The following is a 23,516-nucleotide window of genomic DNA, read 5'->3' as shown; positions in this document are numbered from 1 at the left end:
CCCTCTGAGACATCCTTGATCTTGGCACCAGGGAAGCAAAACACCATTCTCCTTTTTCGCTACTGGCCACAGAAACATCTGTCTGTACTTCGGACTAGAGAGTCCCATAACACAATCGATTTCTTGGAACTCGACATACCCCTCATTTCATTAGAGTCAGTCTCAATGCCAGAAACTTGACTGTTCGTGCGACATTCCCCTGAGAATCCATCACCCCCTACATTTTCCAAACCAGCTTACTTGTTTGAATTGGGGATAGCCACAGATGACTCATGCACTAACTGCTTACCACTCTTACCTTTCCTGGAGTTAACCCATCTATGTGACTGTATCTGCGACATTTCTCCCTTCCTATAACTGCTATCCATCACACCCCCTAGCCCTTGTAATTTCCTCATTGCCTGTAACTGTTGCTCCAATCATTCCATTCGATCTGACAGGATTTGCAACCAACAGCATTTGTTGCAAAAATAATGCTGAGTAACACGTAAACTCTCCCTAAATGTCCACATCTGACAAGAAGAGCATATCATTCTCCTAAGGCCATTTTTGCTTATTCCAACCTGCAGACCTAGAAAATAACCCTGTCTTATTCCTGTACAAATACTGCACCAGGCTAACTTAATACTTCTGGCTTATATTTTTAAGTTTAATCAAGAGACATACCTCAATATAACATATAAGCAAGAAAGAAGCTATTCTACTCACTAATGCAGACTTAGAGCAAGTCCCCTAGGCCACACTTAAAACTATTCACTTATCTGTCTTTGTGCTGTGATCTCCCCCAAACAGGTTCCTCCATGATCAGTTGTGAATTTCACTATTTGTTAATTTTCCCAGATACACTGCAATGTTCAGTGATGCATGGATTCAACAGCAAAGGCAGTAACTGTGAAGGTTCACTGCTGTGTCAGTTAGCAGTGAGTGTTTCTCTCTCTCTCTCTCTCTCTCTATCCTGCAATGACCTCACCCAGTGCTGCCTTTGTCTATTTCTCTCCCTTTTAGAAGAGCCATTGTTTTGATTTTTTTTCTCTCCAAAGCTCCAAAACAGCATATAAAACAGTAATTGCTGCTCCTGGAATTCGAGGAAATCACCTCCAACACCTAAAATAGCTCAAAACAGGAGCAACCTGTTACAGCCAGAAATTTTTCCCATCTTCCATCTTGGGATATGTAAAATTACCATGCATCTCAATGCATAAGCGATATTTTATAATGCAGTTCTTCTGCTGAGTCTAAGAATATGTTTTCCTCAGGCATTTCGTGAAAATGTAGACGTCAAAACATTTCATTTGCATCTGCATCAAGTGAATTCACACTTTGAATTTTGCCAAAAAAAACCAAAACATAATCCACAAAAGTTGCGATAGCAGAGGCCACTTAGAATAGAAAAGCTGATTGACTTAACAAAATATTGCATTGGTGGTCTTCAGTCATCAGACCAATGTTTCTTTCATTGGGATGTAATTTTGTCAGGTATGACAAAGCTGATGGAAATGGACTCTCAGTAGGCAATAGCATGTCAGCAAGAATTCTTATATTTTGATTGTCAATTCTGTTCCCCAATCTTGCAAAACCCTGCACCAGGAATGGAGTATTGCAAAATGTGTACCTTCTGGTTTAACCTTTTCAAAACATCAAACTCTCGGCCAAATAATAACAGATAAACAATGAACAGGCATCTGCAAGAAAGCACAGTCTGGCTTACAGCTTTGTCATAACAATGAAGAGGAGCTACAAAAAACGAGCTCTCAATGACCCGTAGAAATTTGCAGCAAAACAAAAAAACATTGAAAATGCACATGATACAAAAAGGATAGGAAAACAACAAACTAAATTTAATTGATTGATTATACAGTAATTTAAGCATGCTATTAATCCAAATCAAGAGATGTTTGCTGTAAGAATCTACAGTTACATTAAGTTGTATGCCATGTTTTCTCTGAATGATACTGATATTTCCTCCATCACTGGCCATTAAATTCAGGCCTTGAATATTTGGGTGATTCTTGGGTACTCCACGAAAACTGTGCTCCTTTTCTATGTCCAAAGGAACATTGAAATTCCTAGTTTGAAAAGGGAATATTGAGCCTTTATTATGGAAAAAAAATTGATATTTTTCCAAATGATTTTCAGATTTAATTCAGCCTTGTCGCTTGACTTTTCAATATATTGGCAGAATGCTTGTGTTTGCTTAACTAAATAGAAACATCACAGTTGATGTTCTTGGACCGTCTGTGTTGTGTGATGCATGCCATTGTATCTTAAACCTCTTGAATGGCATGATTTCTGTTCATAATTTTTAGTTTGTATTTACCTTGCCATATCACAGAATAGTCTTGACAATTATAGCAAGCTGCTTTTGATACCTACGAACTGAAAAGGAAGTTGGATACAAATTGAAGTGAAAATTTAGTCCATGAGTAATGATAGTGTGTATTAGAAGCTAAAACCGTCAAAGAACTAAATATTCAAAAACAAACAAATATAAGAAATTGCTGGAAAAACTCAACAGCTCTTGCAGCATCTGTGAAGTAAAAGCAGAGTTATTTTTTTTAGTTCAGTAGCCCTTCAGAATGTTCTGAAGATGGGTCACTGGACCCTAACTACTAACACTACTTTCCCTTCACAGATGCTGCCAGATCTGCTGAGTTTCTCCAGAATTTCTGTTTTTTGTTTGCTTCAGACCTCTAGCATCTGCAGATCTTTATTTCATAGCTAAATAGTCATCACAGTTAAATGTGAGGTAAGTCCCTCAAAACGTGAGCCATGATAACTTAGTGTCCCTGGATAGCCAGTAAGACACTACAATTCACAAAAACTTGGGAAATTAGGCCTCTTCATGCCTCTCTGAGGTACTGAAAACTAGTAGAGATATCAATTTCAGACAAAACCAGCTTGTGTTCCACAATTTTTAAATTAAAGTGATTTTATAAGACCACATCTTGATTGCTGTGTACATTTCTCATCTCGATACCTCAGGAAGGATAAGCATGTTTTGAATGTAGTGGGGGAAAGGTTCATTGGATGGGTTCCTGGTATATGAGGCAGTTGTCCGATTATAAAACATTGGGTAAGTTGGTCTACACTCTGCTGAGTTTAGAAGACTGGGAAGTAATCTCCTTGAAATATAAAATATCCTGCATGAGTTTGGCAAGTTAGATGCTTAAAGGTTGTTTCTCCTGCCTAAGGAATCCAGAAGTTGGAAGCCTATCTCAGAATAAGGAGCTGATCATTTAGGGCAGAGATGAGGAGGAATTTCTTAATTTGAGTGTTATGAAGCTTTGGAACTTGCACACAAGGTTGTGGCTGTGGACATCATTAAGTGTGTGTAGTGATTGTAATGAGGTCAACCAGGTGGACCTCATAGAATGTGAGTTCCCTGATTGGGGCTGTTAATCTGGTCTAGTGAGGGAGCCCTGGCTCACAGACATAAACCGGTTGGTCAGACATCCTGTTCACTCTGAGAGCTGACTCTCAGGGAGCTGGGCCAGTGTCAAGGACTCACCATGTGTACATTAAGGATGAATTGGTGATGGGATGCCAGCCTGTCTTGAGCTGTTTGAGTGTATTTAACACTGTAGTTTCTAGTTATCAAATGATACAGGTGATCTATGAGAATGTGAAGCTGAAGGAGAGGATCAGCCATGATCCTAATGAATGAAAGAGGCTTGAGAAATTTACATTGCCTTCTGCTCCTATTCCATATGTTCTCAAAGAGTTAAGGAATATTGTCAAATTACTGGAGAATTCTAGTTTTGTGAGACTTTTGCACAGAAATTCTATTACAGTCTTAAGCACAAATGGAGACAGATTTTCTTACACTGTCAGGAGGTTAATGATCAATATATAACTGAAGCTAGATATTTTAATGAGACAATATTTGTTTAGCATGTCTTATAGATTCAAACCTGTCAGAAACAGAAATGCAGCAACACTTTATTAAGCATGATTCAATTTTACAAGCAGTTCCATTGGAATTTAATTTCCTTTTATATAGGAAGACAGATCTGATCAAGACATTTAAAATGTTAAAATAACATCAAAAAAAATAGATACACAAAACCTCTATGGTCTGGGAAACAAGAATGAGAGGATATAATCTAAAAATTAAAGAGATGCCTTTCAACATTTCCCCTTAAAATTGCTGGAAAGACTAGGATTAATGGAGTTTTGTTCGAGAGGGATACAGGACAGGCTCTATAATCTAATGGACAGATGCGAGGGCAGAATGGCTTATCTTGCTCATTACAGGCTCATCAATAATTGTGGTAGTGATTGACATTTCTCCACAATACATGGGGGAAAGCATTCAACTAACATTACCATTAAGAAACTACAATTTCTTTCTACTACTTGAAACCCAGATTCCTCGAGATGGGATAAAATCAAGGATGATCTTTCATTTTTTTGCATGTTTCACTGTGCACTAGCCTCCCTTTGGAGGATCAAATAGTTACATTGACAGAAGAGAAAATGCATAGGTCTCTACCACTGAAGTGGAACAAAGTCACTGCAATTCTAGATTTGATTTGGATGAGATTATCCTGCTCTGAATGAAGCATCTGGATAGATGGCCATGCATCAACAAAATGCCTTACATCAGGCAGGACAGGCAAAGCATTGAAAGAATCACACCGACCTTAAAGAAGGAAAGCCACTTGAGATCCAGAATGTCCTTTGCTTCCACCTGACGGAGGCCATATAAAATAAAGATGGATCAAAGAAAGCTGGAGCAGACGTGATCATTTTAATGACAGATGAAAAACAGCGATGGTCAGGTGTAAACAAAGATAATTTTGTGCGTTTAGATTTAAACTTGCATGTTCCATTGTGTCTGGAGTCATCTGTTATTAACAACTTAATGGCACAACAGATCTCCTTTTAGTGTGATCTTAGTAAAGGAGTTTCACAGGAGATAGAATGTAACCTCCAGAAATCCATTCCGATAGTAGGGAGATAGAAAACATTTATGATGAACATTTGTTATGTTTCTTGGGAAATTCCTGTGAAGGATAAATACTTTTGACATTGGAAAGTATATATGCAAGGGATGTAAATTGGATATCTCAAGATGCTTCCCTTTTCCTCTTGAGCTAAAACTTTACATTCCTGACATGCCCTTCCATAGAAAAGGGTTGTGCAAGGACTATATTTGCTGCTGGGAGTTCATTCAGGCTGTTGCTTAATAGAGGAGCCTGGGACCTTTCAGGCTCCCTACTCCCTGAATCCAACTTCCCATTTCAAAGGAGCAGCAAAAGTATGTCAGTGCATTTTAAGCTGAACTATCCAAGCGACATTCTTCATTTCCTTTTGCAGCCACAAATCTGTGCTTTAATGCTTCTTTCTGCTTCAGATTCAATTTAATAAAAAGAAGAATAAAAAGGAAGTGCAGAAAAGATATGGGGGTGACCAAATGGGACCAATAGAATTCTTGATGCATTTTGCAGTATTACGGCAGTGCACACAAATGAATCAGCCCTTCCAGACTGATTAATCCACTCTGCTATGTATTCTACTTTGCGAGACCCACAGCCAACCTGCACCTCAGGAGAAACATTTCTATTGCCAATCAGTAGGACCACGTCCTTAAATATTTTGCTTCATTCCAAGATAATGAATTTTCCTGACTCCCATGACCCACCTCAAAATTGGAAATTAAGGCACATCATCAGGTGTCAGTATACCTACAGTACTGTTCAGAGGAAAGTTCCAGGTTTTGGGATCAATGATAGTTAAGGAACAGAGATTATAGTTCCAAAGTCAATGTATTATGTGGCTTGGTAGAGAACTTGCAGATGGTGAGGTGCCCCTGCAACTACTTATCCTATCCTAGGTATTAGAGAAATTAGATTTGGAAGAAGGAGACTTAGTGAGTGCGTTGTCAGCACTGAAGATTACATGGTAATGTTGTCCAACTCTCCAGGACATCCAAATAAACAAGCAGCTTTTTGTTGATTGTACTAAAATTCCTTGTGTTTCCACGCAAATTAAAACAATACTGTGATTCATTAATAGCTTGCTGTTCCTTGTGCAGTTTTACATTGAAGTTATCCTTGCTCTAGCATGTTATACATCTATAAACAGATGGACTGAAATAATTTTCATTTAACAACAATAGAGACCTTGAGCCAAAAAGCTCCTGCCAGAAGATTGGAAGATGTGATTCGACTAGCCGAACTATGTATTGAGGTACTTCAACAGAATGAGGAACACCATTCAGAGGTGGGTTGATTTTAACTCAGTAAAACGGGCATGTAACTGACCAAGGGCCTTAAGATTTGCCATCTGAATATTGCTAATACTCAAACAAGTTTTCCTTTAGAACAAGTTGAAGCCTTGGGCTAGATTGCCAACTTGGCACTGCCCACATGATTTGTTTTTATTTGGTTCCCATTGATTTTAATGTAAATGAACATCGGCTGGTTTCTATGATGGACAGCCAGTCTTTAAGTTCACGTGGCATGGTAACAATTCAAACCATCCGAGTGCCTGTTAACCTTTCAATGTACTAATCATAGTTTCTGAGTTTGATTTAAATCCATTAATTCTTATTAAAGTGACTGTCTCTAGCATTAATCAATCTTTTTACCTATGTGCTTTCTTCACAGCAACAACATATCCAGCTTGCAAGCTGTCTTGATACTTGTGATGTACAGAACTTTTGCATCCACATGTATTTATTGAATAAAACTAGGTCGGTTTTCACTAGATTTTAGAGACAGGATCTGCTTGAAATGTATAATGTTCTTCTGGCCTGGAACATTCTAGATGCTTTCCCTGGTTAGAAGGTCCAGAACAGGGGGGATAGTCTCAGGATACAGGGTAGGGCATTTAAGACTGAGATGAGGAAAAATCTCTTCATTCTAGAATTCTAGAACTCTGTACCACAAAAGCTTGTGGAGGCCAAGTCACTGAATATATCTAAAAAGAGATTGATATATTTTGCATTTTGAAGGCATCCAAGGGTCTGCGAGAAAGCAGGAAAATGGCATGATCACATTGAATGGCAGAGCAGGCTTAAGATCTGAATTGCTTACTTTTATTCGTAGTTTCTTTGTTCATTCCTCATTTTAAAAAGATAAATAAAATGGCACTAATCATCACTAGACATCTCTTCTGCTGCTTTGATGGTCATGGAAACCCAGTTTTCACTTTAAGTGGTTCAGTTGATTCTTCTCAAATATGTATTGCATTTGTTATAGAGATGCAAAGATTTAAGGAGCAGCTGTCAGCAAATTTTAAGAGCCACAATTTGGATATATGGTCTATAAGCAGAAAATGCTAGAAATACTCAGCTCCCAAATGGAAAGAGCAAACAAAATCAGAAATTGCTGGTGAACATTGGCAACAAAATGTTAGCTCTCCTTTCTCTCTTCAAAGATGCTGCCAGACCTGCTGAGTGTTCCTAGCAATTCCTGATTTTGTTTCTGATTTCCAGCATCTACAGTTTCTTGGGATTTTTTTTGCTTAGGTGGAAAGAGTAACTGGGACACATCAAATCAACCATGACTCTTTTACAGAACTGAACAAAGATAGAAATATGATAGCTTCTGTGCCCTTGAAAGGAGGAGGAAGGGACTAATACTAAGATCAAAGAGAAGTTCTGGGATAGGGTCAGTGGTGAAAGAGATTGAGTGAGAAAGATGTGATGGAACAAAGGCCAAAGAGCATGTATCCAGAATGAGTGTGAATGACAGAATACAAGGCACTCTGCCCTAATGCAAAGACATGAAAAACAGGATTTAGCATATCAAAATATGTAACAGAATGGAAGATAATGTTTTCAAATTGTTAAATGTGAAGTTGAGTCCAGAGAATGGTAAAGTGCCCAGATGGATGTCCCTTCAGCTGGTGTTGAAATTCCAGTTTATATTTATTCATATTTGTTGCAAAACATTGTCTGAAATTTCTGAATTGTTTTATCTGAATTATTCCCCCACCCCAGCCTGCCTGCCACAACTTTGAATTTAACTAAAGACCTATTTGGGAGACTTTGTCAAAAAGCTGCTCAAATCCAAATCAAAGGACTTTTCATTTCACTTGCTTTGTTAGTTCATCAAAATAGTTGGGTGGGGGGGGGGGCTTGTTCAAGCATAGTCTTTCTCTTCTGAATCAATGTTGGTTTATGTCTAATAGCTTATTGTTCTACAGAGACACTTCAAACTTCCTCCTGATCACTAATCACATTTTATGAAATAGCTGTGCTTCTGATACGTTTATGTCCATTATATTCCCTTCTTTGATTATGGACAACAAGTAGGAGAGAATTATTGGATACCACCCAGGGACGCCCCAAATTCCAATCTATCACAAACAGGCTACTGTGCTGTCCATGTTCAAAGACAGTACTCTGAACTAAATACTGACTTACGTATTTTAGCTGTTTAAGTTTACTCAGGAATTCCATCTTATTTATATCAATGTTTTAGTTTTTTGGCACTTATTTCTGTTGGGACAGGGATCTGCTCCTTGTGTCTGTCTTTCTGAATATCTAAAAGAAATAATCATTCAGAATATTAATTATTTTGTGATCTTCCTTAGTTTCCACTGGATTTTGTGTATATTTCCTCTGCTTGCCTTTTAACTGAATGACTAAAATAGTTTTTTTTTATATATCTTCTGCTTAAATTCAGTCACTATGCATGTTTCCCAGGCCTCTCAGCTTGTGTGATCTCTTTTTTTAACATTGTATTTGTGTCAGATAATCCCTCCTCCTTTCAACCTATTTGATTCACATGTGATCATTTTTCTCTTTTCATCACTCTTGTTAAATCCATTTAAGATCAAGTTTGAGCTTGTTGATTTTGTGAATGCATTTATCCTGCATTCCGGTACATAAAGGGTTGGAAATCTGGATGTCTTGATGTGTTAGAGATTAATTATTTTGTTCATTTTTGGAGCATGCTGTGGTAGGATTCTATTATAAATGAATTAATCTGACTGATGTCCCATGTAAGTGCTTTAAAAGAAAACTTGCTCAGTTATCAGCATTCAAATCCTAAATCAGATTCCAGTCATACAATGACAGTAACTTGTTAATAGATGTTTCTTTACTGTACAAATATTGTCCGTGATCACATCACAGACCAAGCAAAATTTGGATTTCAGCCAAAATAGATAGCAGAAGGGGTGACAAAAAAAAGCTTTTAAGAAAGTAGTTTTTAAGCAATAATTTAAATTGGGAAAAGTCCAGTTGAGTTTCTGAGCATAATGTCCATTTGCCTGAAGGTGGTAACAATGGTAGAAATCTCACCGGATAGATTAAAACATAGAGATGGGGGCAAGATGGGCATATATTTGGGAGGTAATCGCATGTTCAAGGATTTTGGAAATGGAACAATTATTGCAAAACTGAGGGACTATGATTATATGATTTCTGAAAGAGATGGAAGAAATATTACAATGGCTGAGGAGCTACAATTGTGTGGTTTATGAAAGAGCATGTGATGATGGCTTTGAGGAAAGGCAATGATTTAAATGCCAATCAGGTGGGAAGGAGAATGATACAAAGACTTGCACACATGGTCTATGTTCTATCAGTGCAACAAAAGAAAGTTTTAGTTTGTCAAATGGTCTACGTTGTTATTTGAGTAATTTTCAGATGGAATTAAATATTCCGTTTAAAACAATTCTCCTGGTGTCCTGAAAACATTGTACTCTGAAAATAAAACAGGTTCATCTCATTGCTGGTTGCTATGTGATATAACAACCACTACAAAACAGTGACAGCAGTTTTGTCAATATAAAGTTATTTGTGGTTCTTTAAGAGAAATGTAATCAGGCACAATTTCTATAGAAAATTGTTGTTGGGGATTGTCAGTAGAAATTTGGAATTGAATTCAGATTAATTAATGAATCATTAATCAACTTTTCCCTAAAATTTAAACAGCAAACATATATTCTGCAAAGAAACAAAAAAGGCAATATGAGTCATTCATGGCTAACGAAGGAGTTTAGAGATAGTATTAGATCAAAGCTGAAGGCTGATAAAGTTCCCAAAAAAAGTAATATACCTGAGCATTGGGAGCATTATAGAATTTAGCAATGGAGAATCAAGAAACTGAACAAAAGGGAGAGATGAGAATATAAATGTAAATTGGCTAGGAACATAAAATATATTGTAAAAATTTGTATGTTTGTACAAAAAGAAAAAAGATTAGCCAAAGACAAAATGGGTCCATTACATGCAGAAACAGGGAACATGTATTATGGAAAATAGAGAAATGATAGGGATGTTAAGCAATGAATTTGTGTCTGGCTTTGTGAGGACAGGAAGTTATAAGAAATCTCTCAGAAAAATACAGAATTAAGGGATCAGATAATGAGAACGAGAAACTGAAAGAAATTAGCAGAATGAAAAGGTAGTACTTGATAAATTAATGGAAGTTGATAAATTCCTGGGAGCCAGTAATCTTTACCCTGGAATATTGGCTATAGAGATAATGAAGTTAATCATGTTTCCAAATTTTATAGATTCTAGTCTATTATCTAGTCTGACGGGTGGCACAGTGGCTCAGTGGTTAGCACTGCTACCTCACAATGCCAGGGACCCGGGGTTCGATTCCCACCTCAGGCGACTATGTAGAGTTTGCATGTATTCCCCGTGTCTACATGGGTTTCCTCCCACAATCCAAAGATTTACAGGTCAGGAGAATTAGCCATGTATTCGGTGCTTTCATCAGGGGTAAATATAGGATAGGGGAATGGGTCTGAGTGGGTTACTCTTCAGAGGGTCGGTGTGGACTTGTTGGGTCAAAGGGCCTGTTTCCAGACTGTAGGGAATTTAATCTAATCCAAAATAAATCTGCAGATTACAAAGTTGCAAGTATATTCTCACCATTTGAAAAAGGAGGCGAGCAAATGGGAAAATGCAGACCTTTTAGTCTAACATCATTAATTGGGAAGATATTAGTATCCGTAATAAAAGATGTGATTAGAGTTCAAGCAGAAAATAATGATGTCATTGGGCAGTGCCAATGTGGCTTTTTGAAAGAGAGATAACGTTTGACAAACATCTTGGAATGTTTTTGAAAATGTTACCAGCAGAGTTAAAAAGGTGGATTCAGTGGGTGTGGTGTACTTGGATTTTGAGAAGGCTTTTACTAAAGTCCCAGACTGGAGTTTAGAAAGCAAGAGTAGAACATATGGGCTGTGTGTAATATATCTGCTTTCTGCTCTGATTCCCTGACGCCTGATACTTTAATGAGCATTGAACGAGCTGGTGCAGGCACAATTGGCCAAAGGGCTTATATTCTCCAGAGTTTAGAAAAACAAAAGGTAATCTCATTAAAATATATTAAACTCTGAAAGGACATCACAGTGTAGATGCAGGAAGAACGTTCTTCATTGTTGGGCATCTAGAACCAGGGGATACAGTCACAAAATACAGGGCTTGAGATGAGATTTATTCTGAGGATGGTGAATCTTCAGAATTCTCTATCCTGGAGGGCAGTGGAAGTTCAGACATTGAATGTATTCAAGACTGAGATTTGTCAATATTAATGACATCAAAGGATATGGGGACAGGGCAAGAAAATAACATTGAGCTGGATGATCAGTTATGATCTAGGATTGGGGAGCAAGCTTGAGAGGCTGAATAGTATGCTCTTGCTCCTATGTTTCTACGTTTTGACAATCATTCAAAAACATTGACCATTTTACCCTAACATCAAACATGTTGGAAGTTGTGAGCAGTCTTTATTCTACCTCACCTTGTGTCTACATATCAGTATAAATGAAAGTAATTAATAAAGAACATCTAAAATATTCTATTCAGTAAATATGCTTTATGAAGGAATTATAAATTTGACATTTGCTACCATACATTTAAAAGGAGACGATGTTGATACTCCTGAAATAATTAGCCTAGTTTGTTGCTAATCTGTTTCATATTTATTACACATTTTTCTTTGAATTTAAATGGCAAAAATGATCGACTGCAATTTGAAGACAAAAAAAAGTAAATGTGAATTAGATTAGAAACAAGCAAGGTTAATTATTTTTAGAATATATAAAATCTGCACACAGCAGAACATTATTATAATAAGTTGTTCACTCTTTAACAATACTAATATCAGGACATGTTACAGTGTGAAACAGACTATATTTTGAAATTGTTGTTTGCTATTCATTTTAGAGAGATGTTGACTTATGATACATCAGGTAATCTGAATTCAGGTCGGAGTATAGCCTGTTATCTCTTATCAATACCAGTTCTGTATAAAGAACCTTGACTCTTAAATCTAGATTAATGAAATTGCCTATATTTCAGTTTTCTATTATGCAATAATTACTATTAGAAAATGTTGAATTGTGACAATGTCAAGAAGGATTTTTTTTATTTAATTGAAACTGTAAAAGTAATCAGCAAATATCAGTATTATTAATGGAAAATATTAATTACATTTCTTTGTTGTTAATACCTCCTTTCCATATACTGGCAGCAGAATATAACTGATTTAACAGTGCATTTTACAGGAAATAGGTACGGGGTTAATTGAATTATGGCTATACTGTGAAGTGCTTCTCCGCACAAAATTTGTATTTGTGAAGCCTCATCTCAAAGTTTTGAACAGATGGACTTTGGGTGTAGAGTGAGGAAGAGGCAAATGCAACATTGGTTAATAAAGGGTCACCTGTAATTACTGCAAAATGATGTTATATTCAAATTAAGTCATGAACTTGTATTTAAATGTTTGGATTCTTTTCTTTCCTATTCAATGAACACTTTCATGCATGCGGATTCCTAAAGGGAAGAGAGGTATGTGACCGGGGTGGGGGCGCATTCTATCATTGGGCATTTCTTAACATTTGCTACCATTGAAGAGGCATGCATTGTTTCTAATCATTTAAAAGATCAGAGCAGGGAAATAATCTTCATATCTCCTTTTTCCCTTGAGTTTACAATATGGAAGTGGATAGTCCCACGGCTAAAATCTTGAATGTGTTTTAATCACAGTAAAGTATATTTCATTGAAAATATTTAACTGAGCCATTAATTTTCTTTCATTTGTGGATTGAAATTGGCATGTACTTCACATGTGAAAAATAGCTAAAGGTTAATTTGAGTTTTTGTTGCTTTGTTTGGAAATGAAATCTGATTCCAAAATGTGTGATGGGTTGCTACATGGGCAAGATCCTTTTTTCTGAATAACAATGTTTATTAATGAGTAAGGGTCCCATTTTCAGATTTTATTTACAATAAGCATGAATCTGCATTCTATCCCCCACGTTATCATTCCTGCTTCTTTCTCCCCTTACCCATTTTCTTCACAGGCTATCAGCATTTCTTCACAGACAACATCAAATGGTAGAGAAAGAGGAAATGATTGATTGTCAATTCACTGGTCACTTGCCTTATTCATGTGCTCTACCCTTTATGTATATGAAGCTCATTGCTTACCTCTGATATTTCAGCATGTGAAAAAAGATCAATACTAAAACTTTTAGAGCCTTCCTTTAATTTTGTAAGAGAGCTATTTGAACAAAAATTTACTATGGTAGAAAATTTTGCATCTCTTCCAATTTGCCTTAATTTTCCTGATCAGAATCGGAGCTTCACCATTGCTTCATTTTTTGCCTATTTGTGGTTCCATTTGTATCTTGAACTCAACTGACCAAAATAGAATCTTAATTTGTCTCTAAGTGCTGTGTTTAAAGAGTCTTTAATATGAGTAAACAGAGAACCTTTAAACAACTCTGAAATCAGATAAATCTTTAAACATGATTAATTACACTAATTGTAACAAGATGCACAGGTTAAGAAGAATAAAATTTGCATTCTTCTCCAGTAATCTGTTGTGGACCAGACCAGACCCCATAAAACATGTCAAGAAGATAGCCCTGATCCTAACTTTGCTAGTTGCTTTAAGCAGGTGTACATTGGATATTCCAGGAGAGAATCAGCTGATCAAACCACTTGGTTTTAAACAAAACAGAATTTATTTACAAGATTACTGAATGAAACACACAGAACAGAATACCAAATAACTTATTCAATCCAAAAACCCAACAGACTATCCCAATTTAATGATACTGTTCCAAAATACTTGCAATAATTCCCATAATCACCCGTTGGCACAAAAGGTAAAATGAAACACAAGTTCTTGCAGAAATGAAGGCAGAGACAGAGAGAGAGAGTGTGTCCAGCAGCCTTTTACACACAAACACACACACACACACCAGACAACAGAACAGCTGAACTGAGAGAACTGGCCCCTCCCTTTTCATTATGCAAGTGTCCTTTTTTAAACTTGAAAGCCCTCTACCTTAGGCAATATCTGTTGTTTTTAAACAAATTGGCTCTAACATCCATCCCACCTCAGACTTTTCAGAACTTGTATCATTTATAACCTCTCTGAAAGAAAACCCAAGGACAACCTACCCTTGTTAAAGGAACAGCTGTATCATACCTCCCCCCCCCGCCACTTAAAAAAGAGAACCATCAATATCCAAAGATGGCTTCATTTTTAAAACCCCTTAAAAAATTAGTTAGTACTCCAAAACATTATATTCACTAGTAATATGCAAACATACACAGCTACATTCTGCTTCAGTCTGTACTCCTGCCACCCGAACGCCTCCATTTCTCATTCGAGTTTCGACAATGCATCACCAATCACATTTTCTCGTCCTGCTGCATGCACAATTTTTAAAGTGAATGGCTGTAACAACAAGCTCTATCTAAACAGTCTGTTATTTTTGTCCTTAAATTTCTCCACAAACTTCAATGGGTTATGATCAGTGTATATGAATGTCTCAGATACGTTACTGGTAATATAAACATTGAAATGTTGTAACACCAACACCAAGCTCAAAGTCTCCTTCTCAACCATTGAAAATTTCTGCTGATGAATATTCAACTTCCTAGAGAAATGCCCTTTAGGTCTTTCTATCTTCTCATCATCTTGCAAGGGAACTGATCCAACACCCACATCACTTGCATCGATAGCCACCTTGATTGGCTTTACATAATTAGGTGTGGCTCATACTGGAGCAGTGGTTTACACAGCATTCAGGCTGTTCAATGCTTTCTGACAGTCCGCTGTCCACTGAAACTTCTAGCCTTTCTTCAGCAATTCAGCAATTCAGCCACACTGCTAAACCTTGGTACAAATATTTGATAAAATCCACTCAATCCTAGGAATCATTTTGTCGATGATATGGGAAACTCCCAAATGACCTTTCTTTTTGCAAGCTGTGGGGCCATTTGTATGCATCCGTTAACATGGCCCAACAAGGTGACTTAGGCTTTGGCAAATTCACTTTTAGCCAGGTTTATCACCAAGCCTGCCTTCCGAAGTTGATCGAACAAGTCTGATAAATATTGTAAATGTTCCTTCCATGTGTGAATAAAAATCACCTGATCATCTATATAAACGACACAGTTAGGTAATCCAGCAATGACCTTATTGGTTAGTCTCTGAAATATGGCTGGCGTATTTTTTATGCCAAATGGCATGACTTTAAACTGATACAGTCCATTTGGCATTACAAAAGCCAAAATTGCCATTGCTCTTTCTGACATAGGCACTTGCCAGTATCTTCTGAGCAAGTCCAACTTAGAAATATAAATTGCTTGTTGGACCTGCTCAATTCAGTCTTCCAGATATGCATCAGTCTTTGTAACCTTTGTGGTAGTCCACACATAACCGCTGAGTACCATCTGGTTTTGGCACCATGACTATGGATGAGCACCAGTCACTGTAACTCATCTTGGAGCAAGTTTTCAATCTCCTTTTGAATATGTGCCAACTTTAGTGGGTTAAGGATGTTGCTTAATCAGAAGCATCTCTTACATCTACAGTGTGCACAATTAGGTTAATACTTCCCAGCCTATTTCACATTGCCCTCAAGTGATGGTAATAACTCTTTCAGGTCATTTCAACCACACACACACACACACCCCTACCTCGATTCAGACCAGAGAATAGCCAATTTTTAAAAATTGATAGCCTTCTGCCTGAGGCAGTATAGTTAGCTGTAAAGAAATTGGCCCTAAAAACCATCCAACCTCAGACTTTTCAGAACCTGTGTCATTTACAACTTCTCAGAAAAAAAGCCCAAGGACAACTTAACCTTGTTAAAAGAACAGCTTTGTCACAAATGCCTTTGAAAGGCCAGTGGCCTTCACAATTATGCTTTAAAAGTATATCAGCAATGTTGAGGATAAGATTTTAAGGCTTTGACTACCTGTGTAAAACCATCAGTCTCCATTCCTACCTTCTATCAGAGACATTTGACTACATTAAAATGGACACCTGACTTGTTGTCATTCTCCTGAGTCAATAACAAAAGACTTCAATATTACCTGCTCCCTATCTATTTCCTGGATTGGAAAGTCAGTACAGCACATGGCAAAAGTTGGTGTCTTGATAACTAGCATAGACCTACTTTTTTAATAGTTTGACAACAGGAATGAGAGAAAGAACTGGAAGGGATGGAACTGGCAAGCCAAAATAATACTTGTGTTTTACACAGTCTTCAAATCATCTGTCTAATAAGGTGCTAAACTGAAGGAAACAGAATGAGAGTTTTTGGCTTTCCACCTCTTTTTCTTGCCAAAGCAATGTAATAGCCAGCCTTCAACACCTGAGAAGCTGCTCAACTTGGTTGCTTATACAGTAAAAACAAACTAAATTTTAATTCATATTTTGTACACAATACTATCCCATTAGATAACTCACAATTATGCATGACGTATTGATAAAATGATTCTGGTTTATTCAATAATGTCCAGTCAGGAAAATGCACTAAAAGCAATGAGAGTGGAATATCCATATCTTGTGTTTCCAACCAAAACTATTACTGGACTCATACAACTGAAAACCATAAATCTGTATTTAGTTTAAATTGGGAAGAATGTGTTCATATGGATATACTTCTGTCCTTTTTGAGTAGAGGAATATTTTACATCCCCCCAGCCACTTTTCTTTTTGTGCAGGTACTTGCAGAAATTTCATAGGAAATGTTAACTGTATCTAACAATTGTCTGGACTAGCTCTCATTGTATAGCCTTAAGTTAACATTTGCTCATTGTTCCATAGGCCTTTGCCTGGTGGCCTGACCTAATGGCAGAGCATGCAGAGATATTTTGGTCGCTCTTTGCTGTTGACATGGATGCAACCCTTGAAGCTCAGCCCCCAGATTGTTGGGACACCTTTCCACTTTTTCAACTTCTCAACAATTATTTAAGGAGTGAACGTAAGTATCTGTTGGTTTCAGTAATACAGCTTTGCTCTATTCAGATTTGTTGCAGCAACTTTTCTCGTAACCGTGCCACATTTTACATAGAAACTGAGATAATAGAAGCAGGACTAGGCTTGTGAGCCCTTGAAACCTGCTGCACCATTCACTAGGACCATGGCTGATCATCCAGTGCAGTTCCCTGTTCCCATTGTTTTCCCCATACCCTTTGATTCCTTTAGCCCTAAGAACAATATCTACCTTCTTTTTGAAAGCATTCAGTTCTTTTGCTCTAAAAGCTTTGTGTGCTAGAAGCTAAGTAGGTCTTGCTTCTCCTGTCACATTTTAGACCAATGCCTCAATAGTTTAAGAAGTGGAGTATTGTAACAAAAGTGCTTTGAAGTACCAACATTTGTGACCCTGGTGTGGAACATGGAAATGAATGTCTTTGTGATGGACAGTTGTGGGATTTGAAACAGGTTGCAAGAAGTCAGCTTCAACTTGAGACACTGATCAGAAAAGAGGAAGAAATAATCGACAAAGGGACATGTTCTGTGGATAATGTTGTGCCTTCCCAATATTTAATGGTTTGAACATGTGATAAACAATTTTGAAAATAATAGAGATGATCTGGATAACCTGCACATATTAATTGTAAATTACAGTGGCATAGTGGCTGAGTGGTTAGCACTGCTGCCTCACAGTGCCAGGACCTGAGTTTGGTTCCAGCCTCTGATGATTATCTGTGTGGAGTTTGAACATTCTCCCAATGCTCAAAGTGTAAAGTCACTTCAAAACAGAAGATATAGTAGGTTTTGTTCTCCCCGCGTTGGCGTCGGTTTTCTCAAGGAGCTCTGGTTTCCTTGAATAATCCGAAGATATGCAGGTTAGGTGAATTGACCATGCTAAACTGCCCATAGTGTTCAGAGATGTATAGGTTAGATGTGTTTATTAGGGGTAAATGTAGACTAGTAGAGGAGTGGGTCTGGGTGGATTCCTCTCCAGAATATCAGTATGGACTTGTTGGGCCAAATGGCCTGTTTCCACACTGTAGGGAATCTGTGATTCTAAATTAGCTCTGCTCACAGTTGAACGCTTGGTACAGCAGTGTTATTGCCATGAAACCTCTTCATACATTTTCATCCTTGTCTGAAAATACCAGAATTAGTAACTGGTCATATCTAAATTACATATGATCAGCTTTGAGAGACATCAAGTATTTTTGAGCAGTTTCCACCACAAGAATTCTCAAAGTTTCTTGCCATATCTTGTCACACTGACCTCATTAACTACCTACCGTGCACCTACGTCTGGCCCCATCTTACCATACGCGTTCCCAGAACAAATCGCCTCTCAGCGGGTACCTACTGAAAGATCAGCATTACTTGTGCCCGTGACATATTTAAAAGGCCACACAGCTGTCCACCTGCACCAGAAGTGACAGTTGTCCTGCCCACTTTTACCTCCCTTGTTACCCATCTCCCTATCATTCCAAAAGGGTGTGGGTTACCTGTTATTTGGCTCTCCATCCCTTATGTGGACTGAAAACCTCATTTGACTGCCCAAGTTGCTGATTGCCTGATTGATTCCAAGCCCCTGGACTGGTGCCAGAGGCTGCTCTTGACTTGCTGTATTGGATCTTCCAAAAGACAGCCATCCTCCTTGGCTGAGGGAGATTGTCGACCACGAGTTTTCCTGCACAAAACGGCAAGACAGAATTACTGAGAGTCTGGTAGCTCTGACTGAGGGGGAAAATCTCACAAAGGCAAGACAAAGATGCTGTGAAAATCCAGGTAGGCTTGAAATAAATGAACACAACGACATTTTAATGAAACATTTTAAAATCAACATACTTCTTTACTGAAGTATAGCTCTTTAAAAAGGATTGAATGGTCAAACAACAGAATGTGGTCTCAGGACAATAAAAAGGCTAGTGTTAATAATTAACAGGGAGAGTGAAGTGGAATCAAATTATCCATATTACCGCCCAGAGTGACTAAGAAAGTCATCTCTCATTATCAGAATCTCACTATAAAATAAAAAGGTGAGGGTCTCAGTGGATTAGTTTTTTTTTAAACTGTATTGAGCCAATTAAAAAGACTATATTTTTTCAAGTTATTTCGGCTCAGCTTTCTGGATTAGAAAACTGGATGTGAGTAGATTCTTAAACCCTTCACACAGAGCAATCCTGCACACTTAACACCAGGCCTTCAATTGAAGCATTGCCAGTACTGTATATCTTGTGGGTTCTAGAAATGAATTGTAGGACTGATGCTTAAATTGGGACAGAGAAACACAGTATGAGTTTGACAAGGCATGTGTAGACAGTGGGAAAGAAATAATCCACTAATGATTTCAAAGTAAGTCTGAGCAGACATTCATTAAGATAAATTACTGAATCTATTTGTCATAGCAGGTTATAGAGTACTAATATGATGCTGTCCTTGGCTATTCACATTGTGTTAATCAGTATCTGTGATAGCCATATATACTGTTACAGTTTACAATTAATTTGTGATCTTCACCTTCATTTCATTGCTCTGAAAGCTTCCACTATGTGAATACTGTTAACCATATGTCTGAAAGTGCATTTTTTTTCAGTGCTTTGCCCATATTACATGGAGTCCTGACACAGTAGAAGTAAATATCTCATAGCCTAATTTTCACTGTTTCTAAAAACAATTAGAACAGGCAGTAAAATTGTTCAGAGCATAGATTTTATGATGACAATTATTAATCTGCCACGTCTTAGAATTATTGATTGGGATATGATGATTTTCTCATTAAGGAAATCAGTCCAATTCCACAATTACGTATTCTCTATGACAGTTACTGATTATGTTGCAGAGATCGTTTATGATAGGAGCAAATGCATCTGGTAAATCTTCCGTGTATTTACATAAAAGCTGGTATGATTTATTTTGGATTCTGCACATTAAGTGCTTTTGAGAGAAAGCAAATTAACCTGTAATAGAAAGTGTAAAATTATTATTTGAATAAGCTTTACAGCAGTTAAACAATTAAGGAAATCAGCAGAATGACTAAGGAGACAAATACTTTTTAGTGGATGATCACATCAGAACAGAGCTAACAGTCCAGCAACACATCAGGAGGAAGAATAAAGATACCATAATATAGAGGGGTGGGGGAAGCACTTGAGAGGGAAAATGAACAGCAATCATGTCATTGAAGGCATCAATGGAAAAAGTAGAGACACAGATGTAACATGTGAATCAATAGAAGGAGAAGACACAAATAAGAGAGCATGGGGATGTCAGTGGAAAGACTCCAAAAGAGAGCACAAAACCTTCTGTAGAAAGCATAGAGGCTCTGATAAGGAGAGTAGGGAGACTATTGGAAGGAATAAGAACATCATTAGATTAGACATGCCTTCCTAAGATCCTATAGATCTGGTCACCAGAAATTTGGTTCAAAAGCAGCATGCTCTCCCAAGCCAATATGCCCAGCATTGAGATGCTAATCACTCAAAATCAGCTCGACTGGACAGGTTGTCCATATGCCTGACATCAGATTACCGCAGTAATTGTTCCACTTGGAATCCAGTCACAACAGGAACTCGCAATGGAAGGCCAGTGGAAATGCATTAGGGATGTCCTCATAGCAACCCTGAGGAGACTCATGATAGTCCTTGGCTTGTGACCATTCAAAATGGAAATGATTTATTCAAAAATGCACCAAACGCTTCAAGAGACTTTGCCTAAAACATGCAGAGTTGAAGGTGAGACATCGGAGAGTACTTGCAAGTATCTATCTTATTTCATTGATTCTTCAAGCCTTATTTACCCAACATGTAGCAGAGTCTGTGGACCATCCTTTGGATTTATGAACCATCTTAGAATCTATCTGGCCAGAGAGAAAGCAAATCATTGTCAATCCCAAGTGACTTCCAATGAAGAAGGAAAAGTTAAAACATTTACAAATTAAAGTTGTGAAAGTAAGAGAATCTGACATTGGCAGTCAATATCTGATCTTTGCTGGTTTTGTCTGATTGTGTGTTCTCACTGGATCTCATTAAGCATGTCTACAGTGTACCAATGATATTAAAATTAGCTAAGAGTTACAAAAACTATTATTAGAGCAAACAAATATTTGTTAAGAGACAAAGAGAGTCAATAACTCGTACCAATAGGAAAGTCCTTTTGAGCTACGTTAGAGGTCAGAGGACCGTGAAGGACTTTGTGGGGCTTCTGAATGATTTCTCAGGACGTACTAATGGTGCACTTCCATGAAATGACAGGATTGATTTTAATTGACTATTTCACATCACTACTCATTCCCACGGTACTGTATTCCTGATAGCACATTGTACTGATGACTTCAAAATGTTACAGTGGACACGGATAGAACATAGAACATAACAGTGCAGTACAGGTCCTTTGGCCCTTGATGTTGCGCTGACCTGTGGAACCATAATGGAATAATAACTTATATTATTCCATTTTCACCCATATGTTTATCCAGTGACCATTTAAATGCCCTTAATGTTGGCAAGGAGGAGAAAGTGAGGACTGCAAATGCTGGAGACCAGAGGTGAAAAGTATGATGCTGGAAAAGCACAGCAGACCAGGCAGCATCCGAGGAGCAGGAGAATCGACGTTTCGGGCATAAGCCCCTCTAAAAGGAATGTTGGCAAGTCTACTATGTTGCAGGCAGGACGTTGCACGCCCCTACTACTCTCTGAGTAAAAAAACCTACCTCTGACATCTGTTATATGTCTATCACCTCTTAATTTAAAACTGTGTCTCCTCATGCTAGCCATCACCATCGAGGAAAAAGGCTCTCACTGTCCACCCTACCTAACCCTCTGATTATCTTATATGTCTCAATTAAGTCACCACTCAACCTTCTTCTCTCTAACAAAAATAGCCTCAAGTCCCTCAGCTTTTCCTCATAAACCTTCCCTCCATACCAGGCAATATCCTCGTAAATCGCCTCTGAACCCTTTCCAAAGCTTCCACATCCTTCCTATAATGCGGTGACCCAAACTGTACGCAATACTCCAAATGTGGCCACACCTGAGTTTTGTACAGCTGCAGCATGAACTTGTGACTCTGAAAAGCTAACACACCATATGCCTTCTTAACAACCCTATCAACCAGGGATTTATGTACATGGACAGCAAGATCTCTCTGCTCAGCTACACTGACAAGAATCGTACCATTAGCCCAGTACTCGTTATTCCTGTTGCTCCTTCAAAAGTGAATCGCTTCACACTTTTCCACATTAAACTCCATTTAGCATCTCTCAGCTCAGCTCTGCAGCTTATCTATGTCCCTCTGTAACCTGCAACATCCTTCAGCACTATCCACAACTCCACCGACCTTAGTGTCACCTGCAAATTTACTAACCTATCCTTCTATGCCCTCATCCAGGTCATTTACAAAAATGACAAACAGCAGTGAACCCAAAGTAGGTCCTTGCAGTACACCTCTAGTAACTGAACTCCAGAATGAACATTTCCCATCAACCACTGCCCTCTGTCTTCTTTCAGCTAGTCAATTTCTTATGCAAACCATTAAATCACCTTCAATCACATAACTCCATATTTTGTGCAATAGCCTACCATAGGGAACCTTATCAAATATTTTACTGAAATCCATTTATACCACAACAACCACTTTACCCTCATCTACCTGTTTGGTCACCTTCTCAAAGAACCCAATAAGGTTTGTGAGGCATGACCTACCCTTCAAACAACCATGTTGACTGTCCCTGATCAAGTTATTCCTTCCTAGATGATTATAAATCCTATCTCTTATAATCATTTCCAAGATTTTACCCACAACTGAAGTAAGGCTCACTGGTCTATAATTACCAGGTTGACTCTGCTCCCCTTCTTGAACAAGGGGACAACATTTGCTATCCTCCAGTCTTCTGGCACTATTCCTGTACACAATGACAACATAAAGATCAAAGCCAAAGGCTCAGCAATCTCCTCCCTGGTTTCCCAGAGAATCCTAGGATAAATCCCATCCAGCCCAGAGGACTTATCTATTTTCACACTTTCCAGAATTGCTAACACCTCCTCCAACACCAATCCCACCTAGTCTAGTAGACTGTATCCCAAATTCTTTTTGACAACATTGTCTTTTTTCAGTATGAATACCTATGAAAATATTCATTTAGCGCTTCTCCTATCTCCTCGGACTCCACACACAACTTCCTTCTACTGTCCTTGATTGACCCTAATCTTACTCGAGTCATTCTTTTATTCCTGATATGACTATAGAAACCTTTAGGGTTTTCCTTGATCCTATCTGCCTACAGCTTCTCATGTCCCTTCCTGACTCTTAGTTTTCTCTTTAGGT

The 23,516-nt window shown here is 37.9% G+C and overlaps 1 protein-coding gene across 4 annotated transcripts in view; it reads left to right on the top strand.

The window, feature by feature from the left end:
• cadps2 (Ca++-dependent secretion activator 2) overlaps nt 1–23,516 on the top strand; it is a 727,075-nt gene that overhangs the window by 567,987 nt on the left and 135,572 nt on the right. For all 4 annotated transcript variants that reach the window (XM_060839929.1, XM_060839928.1, XM_060839926.1 and 1 more), the window contains exons 17-18: nt 6,122–6,225; nt 17,049–17,205. In XM_060839929.1, coding sequence (XP_060695912.1) covers nt 6,122–6,225; nt 17,049–17,205 — 261 coding nt within the window. The remainder of the gene's footprint in view (nt 1–6,121; nt 6,226–17,048; nt 17,206–23,516) is intronic.

This window comes from Hemiscyllium ocellatum, chromosome 19 (assembly GCF_020745735.1).
Source record: "Hemiscyllium ocellatum isolate sHemOce1 chromosome 19, sHemOce1.pat.X.cur, whole genome shotgun sequence".
NCBI lineage: Eukaryota > Metazoa > Chordata > Chondrichthyes > Orectolobiformes > Hemiscylliidae > Hemiscyllium > Hemiscyllium ocellatum.
The sequence above is the reverse complement of the archived record's forward strand: the minus strand, read 5'-3'. Positions and strand labels throughout refer to the sequence as shown.